This window comes from Medicago truncatula, chromosome 8 (genome assembly GCF_003473485.1).
Source record: "Medicago truncatula cultivar Jemalong A17 chromosome 8, MtrunA17r5.0-ANR, whole genome shotgun sequence".
NCBI classification, from domain to species: domain Eukaryota; kingdom Viridiplantae; phylum Streptophyta; class Magnoliopsida; order Fabales; family Fabaceae; genus Medicago; species Medicago truncatula.
The window spans coordinates 20,059,612-20,077,891 of NC_053049.1; the positions used below are offsets into that span (position 1 = coordinate 20,059,612).

Here is an 18,280-nt window from a genome sequence, read left to right on the forward strand (position 1 = left end):
CATTAACTTTGTGAACTAGAACAAACTCTGATAAGGGTCTAAAATCAGTTGTATCAAATTTCCAACCAAAGTTGGGCAGTGCAGATTGCAAGAAACAAGTTGGTGAGTATTTCTCTTCTTTTTTAAACAATATTCATCAATCATGATAAGCTTTGAAATAAAGAAACAAGTTGTATTGATATACCTATGGTTGTGGTGGAACACTACTAGCATTTGTGTTAAAGCAACAAATGATAGTTTGAGGCCAGGTGATAAATTGGATGCAAATTCCAACCTATGTTCTAAACAAGGCATGTATTGTCTATATTTCAATAGCGAAGAAGCTCACTTGGTTATAAGTAGTGGTTTTGATGGCCCAGTAGTGTGGATGTATGATAGAAATCAACCCATAGACATATATTCAGCAGTTCTATCACTAGACTACTCTGGTGTGCTCAAAATAGAATTTCAAAATAGGAATGTACCGATTATCATTTATTATTTGCCTGAACCAACCAACGACACTGTGGCCACTATGTTAGACACAGGTAACTTTGTGCTTCAACAACTTCACCCAAATGGGACAAAGAGTATACTATGGCAGAGTTTTGACTATCCAACAGATAGTTTGATCCCAACGATGAAGTTAGGTGTTAATCGAAAAACAGGACATAATTGGTCATTGGTTTCACGGTTGGCTCATTCGCGACCAACTTCAGGTGAATTTAGTCTTGAATGGGAACCAAAAGAAGGTGAATTGAACATAAGGAAAAGCGGCAAAGTGCATTGGAAAAGCGGAAAACTTAGAAGTAATGGAATATTCGAGAACATTCCAGCGAAAGTTCAAAGTATATATCGGTACATTATTGTGTCTAACAAGGATGAAGATTCTTTTGCTTTCGAAGTTAATGATGGGAATTTTATACGATGGTTCATATCCCCGAAGGGGAGGTTAATAAGTGATGCTGGAAGCACTGCTAATGCAGACATGTGTTATGGATATAAAAGTGATGAAGGGTGCCAAGTTGCAAACGAAGACATGTGTTATGGATATAATAGCGATGGAGGGTGCCAAAAATGGGAGGAAATACCAAATTGTAGGGAACCTGGTGAGGTTTTTCGGAAAAAGGTGGGAAGACCAAATAAAGACAATGCAACAACTACTGAAGGTGATGTGAATTATGGTTATAGTGATTGCAAGATGAGATGTTGGAGAAATTGTAATTGCTATGGATTCCAAGAATTATACATTAATTTTACTGGATGTATATACTATTCATGGAATTCAACACAAGACGTTGATTTGGACAAAAAGAATAACTTTTACGCCTTGGTAAAGCCAACAAAATCACCTCCGAATTCCCATGGTATATAACATTTAGTATCATTTTAATTAGATAGATTTTTTTTAGTATGATTCTAGAAATATTTCCCTCTATTATGGCCGGTGTCGGTCTAAGGACAATTGAAGTGCAAATAAAATTGATTGAAATCAAACATCTTAACGCCACCACTTAGTTTTTTTATTTTATTTGTGTATAGTCAATGCAGGTAAGAGGAGGATATGGGTAGGTGCTGCAATCGCAACTTCTTTACTCATATTATGCCCACTCATTTTATGCCTAGCCAAAAAGAAACAAAAATATGCACTACAAGGTATATGGTTACTTTAAAAGAGTTAATCCAGGTAAAAAAAAAAAAGATGGATATGTATAGGTTCTATTTTTATCTTTGATTTTTTTGGTTATGTAGGTAAGAAAAGTAAAAGAAAAGAGGGTAAGAGGAAAGATTTGGCGGAATCCTATGATATCAAAGATCTTGAAAATGACTTCAAAGGACATGATATAAAAGTTTTTAACTTTACATCAATTTTGGAAGCAACTTTGGACTTTTCATCTGAAAACAAGTTAGGACAGGGAGGCTATGGACCCGTTTATAAGGTGACTTGAAAACAAATGTTTATAATGTGGTAATATTTTTTTCATGGTTGCCGAATTTTGTTTCGGACAAAACATATATGCATTGGTTTTAGGTATATTTAGTATATGGTTATCAACTTAAGTATCCATTATTTCTTCAAATATATAATTTTAGCAGAGATCCATTAAAAAGCATTTAAGGAAATACATCTAAATTATGACTTCAGGGAATCTTGGCAACAGGACAAGAAGTTGCTGTAAAAAGACTTTCAAAAACATCTGGACAAGGAATTGTGGAATTCAGAAATGAATTGGCATTGATATGTGAACTTCAACACACAAATCTTGTACAACTACTTGGTTGTTGCATTCATGAAGAAGAAAGGATTCTAATTTACGAATATATGCCAAATAAAAGCTTGGATTTCTATCTATTTGGTGAGAATATGTTGAAGGCTATATTTGTATGTGATGTTTTTTTTTTTTTTTATATGAAAAAAATCATAAAATTGTGTATATTATTATGTTATAAATAGAGCACAATTATAAATAAAGTTATGGGATCTTTATTTTGGACAGTTCACTAAAATAACATGTTATTCTAACTTAATAACCAATATCATGTTTTATGGGACTCATTAGTTAGTCATAGAAATCTAAAATGGCATTTTAGTTTTCTACTTTTGATTAGTATACATTTTAACATTAAGTATCATGTTTTCATTGACAAGATTGTACAAGAAAAAAGTTACTAGACTGGAAGAAGCGCCTGAACATAATCGAAGGAATTTCTCAAGGACTACTCTATCTTCATAAGTACTCAAGACTCAAAATCATTCACAGAGACTTGAAGGCTAGCAACATACTCCTTGATGAGAATATGAACCCGAAAATTTCTGATTTCGGTATGGCAAGAATGTTCACGCAACAAGAATCAACAGTTAACACCAATAGGATTGTTGGGACATAGTAAGTTTTCTAAGCTTTCTTTATATCTACCTTTTTATCGATGATTACACAAAAGAGTTGAGATTTTTAACAAAATTTTGGTGCAGTGGATACATGTCTCCAGAATATGCAATGGAAGGAATTTGTTCAACAAAGTCTGATGTTTATAGCTTTGGAGTGTTGCTTCTTGAAATTGTTTGTGGAAGAAAAAACAATAGCTTCCATGATGTTGATCGCCCACTAAACCTAATAGGACATGTATGTAAATTTACTCCCATTGACTTTATTTTAAAAATATAGAATTCCTCCTTGTTCCTAATTTGATTAAACTCCTAACAGGCATGGGAGCTATGGAATGATGGTGAGTATCTACAGTTACTGGATCCATCTTTATGTGACACATTTGTTCCTGATGAAGTGAAAAGGTGCATTCACGTTGGTCTCTTATGTGTACAACAATATGCTAATGATCGACCTACAATGTCCGATGTTATATCAATGTTAACAAACAAATATGAACTCACAACTTTACCAAGAAGACCAGCATTCTATATTAGAAGAGAGATCTATGACGGGGAAACAACTTCTAAAGGGCCAGACACCGACACCTATTCTACGACAGCAATTTCTACCTCATGTGAAGTAGAAGGAAAATATAAGTAATCAATATATATTGGTCAAAAACTGCAAGCTAGAATGCAAGTAAAAAACGGCTTGATTATGGTATTGGTTTCTGTAATATTCTCATTTTCTGTGCTTGTAAAATGTAATATACTCAATTTCTGTACTTGTAAAAATATTATCAAAATGGTCTACTTTCTATTGAAAAACTAGTTAGTTGATACTTTCTATTGAAATATTATCAAAATGGTCTACTTTCTAACTGTGCTATTGAAATACTTGTGAAAAATGGCACACTTATATTTCATTTTTTGCTTAAAAAAATGTCACACTTTTCATCGTTCTCTCTTCACCATCTTACTTCACCGCCGAACCCACCATCGCGCTCCACCGTCGTGGATTCTCTCTCCACTGCCAAACTAAATTGAGCTTCACCTTCAAATCCACCTCTCTTCACCGTCAAACTCATCACTACACCGTCGAACTCTCACCGTCAAGCTTCACACCGTCGAATCTCACCGTCGAGCTACACAATTCATCCATCGAGCTTCACTCTTTCTTTCTAAGGTAACATTTCTCATATTCTTCTTCTGTTATTCGCCTTCGTTTCCGCTTTCGCACTTTCGATTTCGTTTAGATCTTATCAAAATTATCGTCGATCCATGCTGTGTTTCTGTTATGAATTGCAATTTAACTCAATTTTTTGAGTTATGAATCGAAATTAACTTGTATGTTTTCTGTTTGTTAAAATGCTTCAACGAAATTTTTAGTGTTTCAGAATATCCAATGGAATTTTGAGTTCTTGTATGTTTTCTGTTTGATAAAATGCTTCAATGAATTGCCATTTTAAGATTTGTCTGATGTTGCTGCGTGCGTAAGTATAAGAAATTTAACTGAAGTTTTGTGTTGAGAAGTAGTAGTAATTAATTAGTAGTGTGTCGACATGTTGTGTTGAGAAGTTTTGTGTTGATATTGTTGAAGAGATTAAGGTGTTGTTGTGGAGGTGGATGTTGGAGAGGACTTTTACCCCATCGTGCCTTTTCTACCAATGGTGTTGGAATCCTAGGTTGTGTCTTGAAAGGTAATGTTGGCGGTTTATGAGTTTTTCTGTTAGAGGCTGCTGCAGGGAGGGTTTTTAGAGTATTGGGGTTTTGGTGGTGAGTTGCCAGTGACTTATGTTGCTGGCCTGGCTTCTCTGTGATTTGGCTTGTTAGTATCGGCTTTTGGTATAGTGCTTTGGGTATTGTTTGTTAGTGCTGTTGTGGGTGTGTTTCTTTGGCTCTACCATAGGTGTTTTTCCTTTCTCCTTAGCAGATGAATCTAACACCTCAACCATGTCTCTCTCTCCTTCAATGCTGCTTTCTGATGAGTCATTTATTGCTTATTTTTATATGCTATTAAGTTTAGGGATTGTTATGAGATTTTAGAGAATTTTGGGGGAGAAAGAGAAATAAGATAAAATAGAAATAAGATTATAAATAGGAAAGACCTAGTTTAGAAACATTTATGAAGACGCCATTGTGCCAAAGACTGTTTTAGTTATTGAATAAATTCCGCTGTGAAGTATTAAAGATTTTGTTATTGAATTTTAAAGGATAAATAGTTATTTATTCAGTTTATGATTTTAAGAATGTGACATTCCGTTTATGTGAATACTCTGATTATTTTTATGAAATTAATATGTTGGGAAATCGGGGTGTTACACTATAAATAGAGTAGTCATCCATCACAAATATTCATCCTTTCTTGGAATTCAATAAGTGACAATTGCTTTTCTATTAAAAGTTCTTTTCTTTTCCTTTATTTTCTTGTCATTTACTTTTATGCTTTCTCTCTTCTTCCCCATGTCTACGATGAACATGAGTGAGTAGACTTCTCCTTGTCTTGGGATTGTTGGATAAGTCTAAATGACATAATCCTAATCAAGCCAAGTTCTAAGCCTTAATTTTATGCAACCCTAGTTTCTTATCTAAATTCACCGCTTTAACATGGATCAACCATTATCAAACTGTGGAAACGAAAGTGGAGGGTTTGATAATTGTTTATCCATCATCTCAAATATCAATTCATAAAACGAAAGTGGAGCTTTGATATTCGAACAAGTGAATTTAGACAAGGATTGCAAAGGCAGCGAAATAGTCTTTGCAATCTTTGAGACATATAGTTTCGATCTTCAAGGGAACTAATAATAATAAAGTCAGCGAAATATGCTTGGTTGTTAGAGGAACCAAAATCTAATAGTAATCAAGTCAGCGAAATAGGCTTGGTTGAGGAACCAAAATCTTTCTTTGTGATTAGAACTCTTTCTTCTTCCCCTTTTCTTCTCTTCTTCTTTCTTTTTGTTTCCTTACACTTGACTTCTTGGGTAGCATAAAATAATAGATAACATGGCTGAGGAACACACTTTTAAGGAGTATTCGATCCCTTCTTCAGATGAGCCATGCACTATTATGTTTACCCAACGGTTGAAGGTAGTGGTTTCAAAATAAAACCTGCACTACTAAGTTTGGTACAACAAAACCAGTTTTTTGGATCACCCTCTGAAGACCCAAATTTGCATATCTCAACCTTTTGGAGACTTAGTGTAACTTACAAAGACGACCAAGAGACCGTTAGACTACATCTCTTCCCTTTTTCTCTAAAAGATAGGGCCAGCAGTTGGTTCAATTCTTTAAAACCCGGCTCCATCACTTCATGGGATCATTTGAGGCGAGAATTCCTTTGCTGTTTCTTTCCCCCATCAAAAACCGCCCAACTTAGGGGAAGGCTTTACCAATTTACTCAAGAAAACGGGGAATCTCTTTACGATGTGTGGGAGCGTTTTAAAGAAATACTTAGACTTTGTCCCCATCATGGTTTGGAGAAATGGTTAATCATCCACACCTTCTACAATGGTTTAACATCTAACACTAAGTTAACTGTTGATGCAGCTACAAGTGGTGCCCTAATGAACAAGGATTTTACAACAGCTTATGCCTTGATTGAAGACATGGCTCTAAACCTTTTTCAATGGACTGAAGAGAAAGCAATCATCAATTCTTCACCCTCTGAAAAAGAGGCAGGTATGAACGAAATCTCTTCCTTTGCTATCTATCTACCAAGGTGAATGCACTATCTCAAAAACTTGATCACATGAATACTTGTGCTGTCACACCTACTTCTTTTTCACCTCCATGTGAAGCATGTGGCATATCTAGTCATTCTAGCATCGATTGCAAACTAGGTAGTGTTGAGCAGTTAAACTTTGTTCAGAATGGCCAAAGAGTTGTTCAAAAGTCTCACATTGAACTTTTAATGGAAAACTATTTTCTTAAACAATCCGAACAGCTCCAAGAGCTTAAGGATCAAACTAGACTTTTGAGCGACTCTCTTGCTACTCTCACAACAAAGATAGACTCCATCTCCTCTCACAACAAAACTTCAGAAACTCAGCTCTCCCAAGTAGTTCATATGGTCGGCCACCCCAACAAAATGAATGCTGTTTCACTTAGGAGTGGTAAGCCACTCGAAGACCCCATAGGGAGAACCAAATCCAATGAAAGTGAGAAAGAGATTTGCGAACCACCGCTTAGGGAAACTAGGGTAGAAAGAGAAGAACCATGAGTTGAGGAAACCACACCACCTCCCTTTAAGCCAAAAATTCCCTTCCCACAAAGGTTTGCCAAATCTAAGCTAGATGAGCAATTTAAAAAGTTCATAGAAATGATGAACAAAATATACATTGATGTGCCTTTCACCGAAGTCTTAACCCAAATGCCTACCTATGCTAAATTTTTAAAAGAAATCCTTTCTAAAAAGAGAAAAATTGAGGAAGGTGAGACGGTTAACCTTACGGAAGAATGTAGAGCCATCATCCAAAATAAATTGCCACCAAAGCTTAAAGACCCAGGTAGTTTCTCCATACCTTGTGTCATAGGGTCAGAAGTAATGAAGAAAACTATGTGTGACCTAGGAGCCAGTGTCAGCCTAATGCCTTTATCCCTTTATGAGACACTGGGAATAGGGGAACTTAAGTCGACCAGGATGACCCTACAATTAGCGGACCGTTCTATTAAGTACCCAGCTGGAATCATAGAAGATGTCCCCGTTAAGGTAGGAGAGGTGTACATCCCTGCTGATTTTGTTGTGCAGGAGCCAGCATTGATGTTAAAAATGGTAAGTTAGCTTTTAATGTTGGTAAAGAAACTGTTGAATTTGAACTTGCCAAACTAATGAAAAGTCCTTCTATTAAGGACTCTTGTTGCATGATAGATATAGTCGACTATTGCGTGAAAGAATGCTCTTTAGCATCAACTACACATGATGGTTTGGAAGTATGCTTGGTAAACAATGCAGGTACAAAGCTGGAAGGGGAGGCGAAAGCTTATGAAGAGTTGTTGAATAGAACCCCTCCAATGGAAGGTTTAAGTGTGGAGGAATTAGTAAAGGAAGAGCCAGCACTTCTACCCAAGGGGCACCGAAAGTAGAGCTTAAACCGCTTCCATCGAATCTAAGGTATGAATTCTTGGGCCCTAACTCAACCTACCCTGTTATTGTGAATGCAAGCCTCGATGAAGTATAAACTGAAAAGTTACTTTATGTCCTCAAGAAATATCCTAAAGCTATAGGGTACACCATTGATGACATTAAAGGAATAAATCCTTCGTTATGCATGCATAGGATACTTCTTGAAGAAGACTATAAACCCTCCATTGAACATCAAAGAAGGCTAAACCCTAATATGAAAGAAGTTGTGAAAAAAGAAGTTTTAAAACTTCTAGATGCAGGTGTTATTTATCCAATTTCTGATTCCAAATGGGTTAGCCCCGTGCAAGTCGTACCTAAGAAGGGTGGTCTCAAAGTTATTAAAAATGATAAAAATGAATCCATTGCTACTAGAACCGTCACCGGTTGGAGAATGTGCATTGATTATAGGAAGCTTAATAAAGCTACCCATAAAGATCACTTCACTCTCCCTTTTATAGATCAAATGTTAGAAAGGTTAGCTAAGCATTCACATTTTTGTTACTTAGATGGTTATTCCGGATTTTTCCAAATACCCATTCACCCTAATGACCAAGAAAAGACAACTTTTACATGTCCCTTTGGAACCTTTGCTTATAGGAGGATGCCTTTTGGTCTTTGTAATGCCCCTGCTACTTTTCAAAGATGCATGATGTCTATTTTTTCTGACTTTGTTGAAAAGATAATGGAAGTTTTTATGGATGATTTTTCTGTGCATGGATCTAGTTTTGATAATTGTTTGACTAACCTTGAAAAAGTTTTGGAAAGATGTGAGCAGGTGAACCTAATCTTGAATTGGGAGAAATGTCACTTCATGGTAAGAGAAGGAATTGTCCTAGGACACTTGGTCTCCGAAAGAGGTATAGAGGTAGACAAAGCAAAAATCGAGATTATTGAAAAATTCAGGCAATACCTGGTGGGATCAAAAATCATTGTTTACACAGATCACTTGGCCATAAAATATTTGCTAAACAAAAAAGATGCCAAACCGAGGTTGATCCGATGAATTTTGCTCCTCCAAGAATTTGACCTTGAAATAAAAGATAAAAAGGGTGTTGAAAATGTTGTAGCTGACCACTTGTCCCAACTTAGGGAGACCAATGAGGATGAACTACCCTTGGATGATTCCTTCCAGGATGATCAACTCTTCTTATTGGCACAAACTAACGCACCTTGGTATGCAGATTTTGTTAATTTTTTTGCAGCAGGAGTACTACCACCTGAGTTGAGCTACCAACAGAAGAAGAAGTTCTTCAATGATCTCAAGCATTATTATTGGGATGAGCCTTACCTCTTCAGAAGAGGCTCAGATGGGATTTTCAGAAGATGCATTCCTGAAAACGAGGTAAGTAGTATTCTAACCCATTGCCACTCCTCTTCTTATGGTGGCCACGCCAGTACACAAAAGACTTCTTTCAAAATTCTTCATTCTGGTGGCCATCACTTTTCAAAGATGTGCATCTCTTTATTTCTAAATGTGACAAAAGTCAACGCACTGGTAGTATTACTAAAAGAAATGAAATGCCTTTGAACAACATCCTTGAAGTAGAAATTTTTGATGTTTGGGGTATTGACTTTATGGGACCATTCCCCTCCTCTTTTGGGAATCAATACATATTGGTAGCGGTTGACTACGTGTCCAAATGGGTTGAAGCCATTGCCTCCCCCACTAATGATGCACAAGTTGTTATAAAACTGTTTAAAAAAATCATTTTTCCAAGGTTTGGAGTGCCAAGGGTTGTGATAAGCGATAGAGGGTCTCACTTCATTTCAAAACATTTTGAAAAACTTGGAGTATGGCACAAAATTGCAACACCTTATCACCCACAAACTAGTGGACAAGTGGAGGTCTCAAATAGACAAATCAAAGCTATCCTTGAAAAAACTGTTTCAACCTGTAGAAAAGATTGGTCAAGTAAGCTTGACGATGCCCTTTGGGCCTATCGGACGGCTTATAAAACTCCCATTGGAATGACTCCTTTTAAACTAATCTATGGGAAATCTTGTCACCTTCCGGTTGAGCTCGAGCATAAGGCTTATGGGGCAATTGAAATCTTTTCTGAAGAAATCGGATCCTTTACGGTTAATGGGCAAAGGCTTAAAATCTATAATATCGGAGAAGTAAATGAAGTGGTGGCTGATTTTACTCTAAGTGACCCTCCTTAAGGATTTTTATCCTTACTTTTGTCAAGCTAGTGACACTAAAAGAGCGTTTCGTGGGAGGCAACCCATTGATTTAATTGTTTTCTTTGTTTTATGTTATTTCTCTTTGTTTTGTAGGTAAATGTCCGAGATTGATTAGGAAATGCAATAAAAATTAAAGTTACAAGACCCAGAAAGGTGGCACGGCCCGTGCCAGGATCTAACACACAAAATCAACCGAAGTTGGTAGCATGATGGCACGACCAGTGCTAAAGTTGGCACGGCCGTGCCAACCTGACAGGCCTCTAGGGTTCAATTTTTTTGGCAAATTGTGAGCTTTCCGCTTCCTTTTCCACTATTTCCTTGTTTCTTTCATTTTTCTTCTTAAATCATTGAGGACAATGCTTCTCCTAAGTGTGGGGGGAGCCTAATAAAGTGTCTTTAGTCGTAGTGTTTCCTAACTCCCTTGAACTTTATTCTTTTTGTTTTGTTTTATTGTGAAAGGCATGATTAAGTAGCTTGTTTTTATTGAAAAATCATGACATAATTTTTTTTTATTGTCTCCTCTTATTGGTCGTTTCTTGTACATGAAAATAAACTATTGTGTTTCAAGTTCTCCTTATATACCCACATCTTGTTTTAAAGTGAATAAAAAAATGCACAAGTTGCTTCCCTTGAGTAAATGTATGAATAGGTATTTTAACGAAATGCGTTCTAATTTTAGTGGTACTTTAACCTTTAAAAATTCTCAAAGTAAAAATAATATAAGTTAGTATAAAGGAGTTTATAAAAAGCCAAGCTTAAAACTTATTTCAAGGTTGCATTATTGAATCTAGATTGGGGAAGGAGGTAGGCCCTTCGACTTCCTACGTGAAGGTAATGTTATCTTGAAAAAGAAACTTTAAAAGCACGACACCATTTATCCTCTCCAGGAACAATTCAAAATCGTTGCCAGAACTTCTAAAAGCGTTGCCTAATGGTTTAGGGGACGTTTTTCAGGTGTCTCCTATGTGAGCGTCGCCAATTGTCTAAGGGGACGCTTTTTTTGCACCTTTGGGCACACTGTTTATAAACGCCTGCTGAAGTCCTGGAATAGGGGACGCTTTTCTGGAGTAACATTGGCAACGTTTTCCATTGTTGGCATATTTAACAACAGTTCATAAGCGTTGCCTATTACTTCAAAAATTAAAAAAATAAATTAATTAATTAGTTTGATGCTTTTGAACCTTGATTGATTGGATGCCATTTATACATAAAAATAGAGTCGTTCTGATTTCTGTAGTTTATGTCTTCACCATATTTTCATAAAAATTCATATATTATAAACTTTTATCGATACAAAAACTCATACCAATGGTTACTTTTTTTATAACATCAAATAACAGGGAGCATTTTCTTACTCATAAAAAAGGAGTAAGTTATGGAACAAATCAAACCCAAGGGTTCAAACCAAATTGTTTGGGGGCTACACTACAAGCATCAACATTCTTTATACATTTTGATAAAAATTACCTTACGATTAGACAAACTAGATAAAATTCCACAACAATCTAACATAACATTTCAAGTGGAAGCTACTTCAATTTTGCCTTCGAGCCATTTGACACATACCCTAGTATCCATTTCCACTAGAATGTGACCATCTTGATTAGTAGTTCAGACACCAACGAAGGACAAGTGCTTCATCCAAGGTGCAGTCAAATTTTAGTTGTGGCACGTGTCTATGAAGGAGAACAACCAACATAATGCATCAATGTTTTGCCTTAATTTCTATGAAAAGCTTAGCCTTACTTCATATGAATAAAAACAACCAACATTGAACATTAAGTATTGACTAAACAATATGAAAAGTTTTGCCTTACTTTCTATGAATCAAGTTCTGCCATTGGATTTTGTTGAAAGCTGAGGGATCTTTTAACAAATAAATCAATCAACTAACACTAAGAGAAAAAAACCTCACGTGATCATTGTGCCATCGTATGGCCTGCGCTCATGTCACCATTCTCTAGTTTCTGAGTCGCTTTGTAGCGCCTAAGGCTGGGAGGTGCTGACCGTAATGAATTTCGTACCATCTCTTGCTAATTGATATCCCTTGCAGAACTTCAAACCAACTCCAAAACCCAAACAACAAATAACACAAATTGGGTTTAAAATCACAATAATTTGATTTTTTTTTAAAATTAATAATTTGATAAATTAAATAACATACAAATTTCATCACCATCAATAATTTGATAAATTATTTAAATTGATCAATCATTGTTAAATAAAAATTAGGGAAAAACCTAACTGAATCATGAAACCTAGATCCAGTGATATACATATGAAATTGAATAAACATGAAGGAGAGCCATGAACGAAAATTACCTTAACAACCCGAAAATGACCTCAACACAGTCTGTTGAAGAATTTAAGGCAGCCATCGCAGAGGATTTAGGTGTGAACGGCGAAATCGAACTTGCAGTCGTTTCTCTGTCACCGCACTGCAAAGGGTTTTGTTTCGCTCGCGTTTCATAACGTAAACTTTGAAAATCAAAATCACGATAGGGTTTGGAAGGAACCGCACAATTAAGAGAATTTGGGAGTGAGAATCCAAAGTAGATAGAAGATAAGCATACTTAGAAATCAAAATCGTAAGGGGTTAGGGATTGGAAGAGAGAAATCGAATGGATGAAGTGAGTGGCTGCAAGTGTACGTGTCTCTGTATTGGAAGGGATAATGTTCTAAACTTCTAATTGTGTAAATTGTGTAATTTTTAGTTATGTGTGTATTATTTTATTATTTTTTTTTCAAATGTGTTCTTTTTCTTTATGGATAAGTTCGGATTAGTTAAGTTGATTATTTTTTTTACTAATATTTTTTTAAGGACGATAAACTATGTTTATTAATATTTATTTATATAATTAAAATATAACAAAACACGGTGACATGCAAATTGTATAAAAAAATTAGAAAGATGTACAATATTTTATTTTTTCTTTTAATAATAATAATTTGGCCCATACTTTTTTTTAGGAAGTGACCCATAAAACTTAATATTATATTACACTAGCGAAAAGATGGGCATTCACGTGCTCGTCTTTCTGCTCTTTTTACTGTGCTAACGTTTGAAAATTAAGAGCAGTGTTTTTTTAATGAAATTTTGATTTTGATTAAAATTAAAAATAAAAATGTTTGTTGCTTTCAATTATAATAAACCAAATCGTTTGAAAATTAAGAGCAGTGTTTTTTTAATGAAATTTTGATTTTGATTAAAATTAAAAATAAAAATGTTTGTTGCTTTCAATTATAATAAACCAAATCGTTTGAAAATTAAGAGCAGTGTTTTTTTAATGAAATTTTGATTTTGATTAAAATTAAAAATAAAAATGTTTGTTGCTTTCAATTATAATAAACCAAATTAACTAGTGTCATACCCCATTTTGACTATTTAGTTCTCATTTTTACTCGTCTTTTAAAGCTGAGAACTTTCATCGTTTCTGAAGAAATTTCGGCAGGTAGGTTACTTTGAAGTACGCGAAAAATTGGTTTCGAAGCGACAGTTTTAAGTTTTTTATTTTTATTTTATTATTTATTTTATTTTATTTTCTATTTGTTTATTTTATTTTTTATTTTTGAAATTCTCTTATTTCCTTTAAAAAAAATTCTTCTCATTATTCTTTCTTTTTTAAAAGGTTTTAAGTTTTTTTTAATATTTTTTTTGTGCAAAGTCCATATTTGTCCCGAAGTGAAGTTCAACAAAATAACAAACACATTTTCTTTCTTTATTTCACACTTAGACTTTTATTTACAAGTAAGTAATTAATTTAGCACAAGATAATTAAAAAAAAAGAGGTTTCTATAAAGTACTATATAGATGTTTAGGATGCTAAAACCTTTCCTTTGCGTAACCAACCCTTAATCTCTTATTATTAGGGTTATTCGATTTTTCCCCCTTTTCTTGAAAAAATAAAGCTTGGTGTTGAACTGAAAATTTACGAGTCAACGCTAATCAATAGCTTGATATCGAAAAATCACAGCGACAACTATGATTATATATTTCAACGACACCAACTATATAACAAAAAATATATAATCTAATTTTTTTTAATGACATCAACAACGATATTTATTATAAAATAATTTGTTTAAGAGTATAATTGAGCTAATGAAAAAGTAAGTATAAATATATATATTTATATCATGTTTGTTACATTTTTTTTATATTTACATTTACTCTTATGTCATTGTTACATGTGTTATTTGTATTTAAAATTGAGGGTATTTTTGGAAAGAGAAGAAAGTCAACCCAAAAGAGCTGAATGAAGTTATTTTCTTTATATATAATAAAAAAAAAATTAGAAATGTGGTGTGTTGACCAGGCCAAAGTGGAGGGAAAATTTGTTTTTTGGTAAACAAGCTTGGAGGGAAGATTGTCACCAAAAATTTGATGTTGGTGAAATTTTTATGCAACAATCTAAAATTGTCCCCAAAAGTATCTAAGGGGACAATTAATGGTTGTCACCAAAGAAATAATATTGTAACGCTCTAAAATCGTCCCCAAAGGTATTTAAGGGGACAATTAATGGTTCTCACCAAGGAAATAATAGTGTAACACTCTAAAATCGTCCCCAAAAGTATTTTAGGGGACGTTTATCAGGGGTTGCGAAAATATTTTTGGCAACAGCCATAAAACGTTGCCTCAGAGACTTTTAAGGGACAATTTTTACACGTCCCCTAAAAAAGTGTTGCTAGAGAACAAATGGTGTAGTGTGCATAGTTCTAATTGTGTTGCATAGTTCTAATTGTGTTGCATAGTTCATTTTCATTATGCAAGAATAAGAACAATGAAGGGGGAAATTGTAGAGTATGTAATTCAAACTTGTTATTAAAACTTGTATCTAATATTAGTTAATTCAAATATGAATGAAGTTTAAGCAAAGACAAATTTGGTAGATTCAAAAAAATTTAGTCTAGACAATTTTGCGACACTTTTTACAACTTCTCAAAAATTATAAATGTAACACTTTTTTATTGTTACTAGTGATACAAAAAGTGTTACAATAATGTAACATTTGCGACACTTTTTAATTGTTACAGATAATACTATAAAATGTAACTAAAACTCTTTAGTAACACGGACTTTATCTAACAATTGTTCGAGTGTTGCAAAATTTAATTAGTAACATTTTTCTTGATTTAGTTACAATTTTCAAGTGTTGCTAAATGTCATTATTGTAGTAGTGAATTTCTTGATCGATCTGGATGTTCCTCTTTACGCTTTAATTTTCTAGGTGCGTGTGAGTGATTGGATTATGCGTTTCTTTTTCAAATTTTGAAGGAAAATAGGTAATGGAAGTAGGAGACAAGTACAGAAACCACAACCATATGTAGATATGAAAAATGCAAATAAATTTGTGATGTTAAGGAATTAAGAAAAAGTTAAATATTCAATTGCCTTTGTTTATTCATTTTCGGCACAATAGGATTCAATGCGACACCAAACTTGCTATCTCTATGCCATGAAAAACGAAAACAGACACCAAAGATAACACTAACAATTCAATACGACAGTATTGTGAGAAAATATAATGATTATATGGAATTGAGAAAAGAAACATTGTATGGGAATAGATGGAATTGACAAATACAGAAGCTGCAAAGATGCGAATAGATGGAATTGCGAAAAAAATTAAATATATGGAATCGAGTGTGCTTATTGAATTTTAAACGCTACACTTTGCCGCAATTGTTACTGTGGTAGACATTTTTTTTTGAATTTATTCCTTCTTTGCTTTAGGTATTTGTGATTTTTTCATTGTGCTTTCTGATTTGTTTGACTGATCTGTCATAGCCTTCTCAATCATGATTTCGCGATTCTTCGATATGATCTGAATAATGTGAAAAATAGTTCTACGCTTGGAATGCTAGCAAAGTGAGCTACATTCAATCTTAGCAGACTCCTCAAGTTTCCAATATTTTCAAGAAACTCACCTTTTAGACATTAGATTATTGATTCAACCAACCTATGTAATTTAACAAATTTTGCAATTGTCTAAGTTTAGCAATATTTCTTCAACATATATGTTGAAGAATTATATAATTCTGCATAGGTCCAAGAGAAAGAGAATTGAACATTAAGAAACAAGGCAAAGTGCATTGGAAAAGTGGAAAACTTAGAAGCAATGGATTATTCGAGAACATTCCAGAGAATGTCCAACATGTGTATCGATACATGATTGTCTCTAACAAAGATGAAGACTCCTTCAGTTTTGAAATCAAAGGTTGTAAGTATTATAAGTTTCCAGGGTAGATACTATTATATACTGGAAGGTTAACAAGTAATGAAGGATACTATAATAATAGTAATGGTGGATGCCAAAAATGGGAGTATATACCAACTTGTACGGATTAAGGTGAAGTGTTTCAGAAAATTAAAAGAGTGGTAGTCCCAGTTAGACAATACTGTCGAGCGTTACTGAAATCATTTAGTAACACAGTCTTTACCTAACATTTGTCAAATGTTACAAGATCTAAATAGTAACATTTATTTTTGATTTAGTTACAATTTTGAATTGTTACTAAATCTCATATCTGTTGTAGCGTGGGACTGGTTGTATATTATACAAAACATTGTTTGTAATTTGCACGCAAATTTTAAATAAAATATTGTGGATGATATACACGGGCTAGCGTAATAAAAATAGCAAAAAGAAGGGCAACGTGAGTGCCCGTAATAATAATAATAATAATAATAATAATAATAATAATAATAATAATAATAATAATAATAATAATAAGAATAATAATAATAATAATAAGAATAATAATAGATAGATAGATAAATAGATAGAGAGATAGATAGTGTTGAACCAAAGTGAGTTTTAGAACAATGTCTCTAAAGTTTTGATGATAACAATGTATGAAAGAACAATTGGATACACAAATGTGTGTTCAAGTGTGCAGTACCACAAAATTAAATTCTAACTCTGAAGTCAACCTGTTGGTTATGAAACACCAAAATTTGAATGCAAATGAATGCTTTTGGTATTCAAGAGAAGCTCTGAAAACTACGACTATGATATGAAGTTGCACGAAGCCTTATAGATTCTAATGGAAAGCAAATTCTTATGTAAGTACACTCTAATGTACATGTCCTTGGTCAACTGGACACCTCATGGTCAACTCTAATGAACTCTGACCAGTTTTGTCTTTTTTTGGAGAGACGTCACTATCAAGTTATGAAGCATTGTTTATCTTCTTATGACCACGTGTACAAAATATTGAAAGACAAGGAGGATGCAACAAATCATTCAAAAAGAAGCAAAAGAACACATCAAGTACGATTCAATGAAATAATCCATTAGAGGCAAAGCTTTCAAACCTGATCAAAGTTTCTAAAGGAAGAGTTAATGCACAGGCACTTCTTCAAACAACGAATCTATTCTCTTCTTCTGTTTAAGGAACTTGAGCATTTGAAGAACGTAAGAGACTTCACAAAATTAAGTGTCAAAAGTCTATTGAATTTCTTACAATCTTGCAATCTTGTAATTTCTTAAGTATCAAAAGTCTATTGAGTTTTAAGTTAGTTTACCACTTTGAGTATCAAAGTGTAAACACAATAATTTTTTTTTTTTGTCTAAACTTTGATCGTAGAAGTCCTCAAGTGTGAGGCAAGTTTTTTTTAGACATGTGTATGTAAGTAATTGTAACCTTGTGTGATATATTATAGTGGAAAATCTTTTGGAAATGCAAGGGGACTGAACTAATTAACCTCGAATTATGGGTAATTGCTTGAGTTGTTCTCTTCTCTCTTTATCTTTCTATACTTTGTTTTGTTTTCAAACTTTACTTCCCTTTTTGTTTTTCTCACCTTTAGATAGATTAAGATCCGAAAAAGTGTATACCCATTTTATTTGATTGCTAGGAAGAAGAAAAAAATACTCACCAAGACATGAGAAGGGTGGTTTCAGTTTGAAATCTTACAATGCATTGCACATCTTTGAACAACAAGATAAGTAATTATTTGGCTCTCATCAGATTTCATGTCCCACCAATTCAATCAGAGAAGCGTAATCTTTATTTTCCACTACAAAATGTTCCACAAGAGTACCTTTCTCCAACACTTCTTTTTAAAAGAAAAGAAAAATAGATCAGTGTACTTTAGCACAATCATTGAAGGATAAGTA

The 18,280-nt window shown here is 33.9% G+C and overlaps 1 protein-coding gene, 1 long non-coding RNA gene and 1 other non-coding gene across 4 annotated transcripts; 1 reads left to right on the plus strand and 2 right to left on the minus strand.

The window, feature by feature from the left end:
* Nucleotides 1–3,651, plus strand: LOC11409309 (G-type lectin S-receptor-like serine/threonine-protein kinase CES101). Of its 2 annotated transcripts, none has more exons than XM_024771702.2 (7): nt 1–1,346; nt 1,531–1,635; nt 1,732–1,919; nt 2,126–2,336; nt 2,630–2,867; nt 2,954–3,104; nt 3,186–3,651. In XM_024771702.2, exons 1-7 carry the CDS (start codon nt 143–145, stop codon nt 3,507–3,509), a joined length of 2,421 nt encoding a protein of 806 aa, XP_024627470.1. In that variant the 5' UTR covers nt 1–142; the 3' UTR covers nt 3,510–3,651. The 2 variants fall into 2 exon arrangements, with proteins under 2 accessions (XP_024627470.1, XP_003628304.2); XM_003628256.4 differs by having other exon boundaries at nt 2–1,346; nt 1,522–1,635; nt 3,186–3,650.
* A 2,568-nt stretch (nt 3,652–6,219) lies between these two features.
* LOC112417587 (small nucleolar RNA R71) lies at nt 6,220–6,326 on the minus strand. Its single transcript, XR_003008189.1, has one exon. It is a non-coding gene; the product is annotated as a small nucleolar RNA R71 (small nucleolar RNA).
* Nucleotides 6,327–11,555: 5,229 nt separating this feature from the next.
* Nucleotides 11,556–12,855, minus strand: LOC11415439 (uncharacterized). The gene is made up of 2 exons (XR_003007479.2): nt 12,480–12,855; nt 11,556–12,223 (listed from the first exon to the last, which is right to left on the minus strand). It is a non-coding gene; the product is annotated as an uncharacterized lncRNA (long non-coding RNA).
* Nucleotides 12,856–18,280: the final 5,425 nt, after the last annotated feature.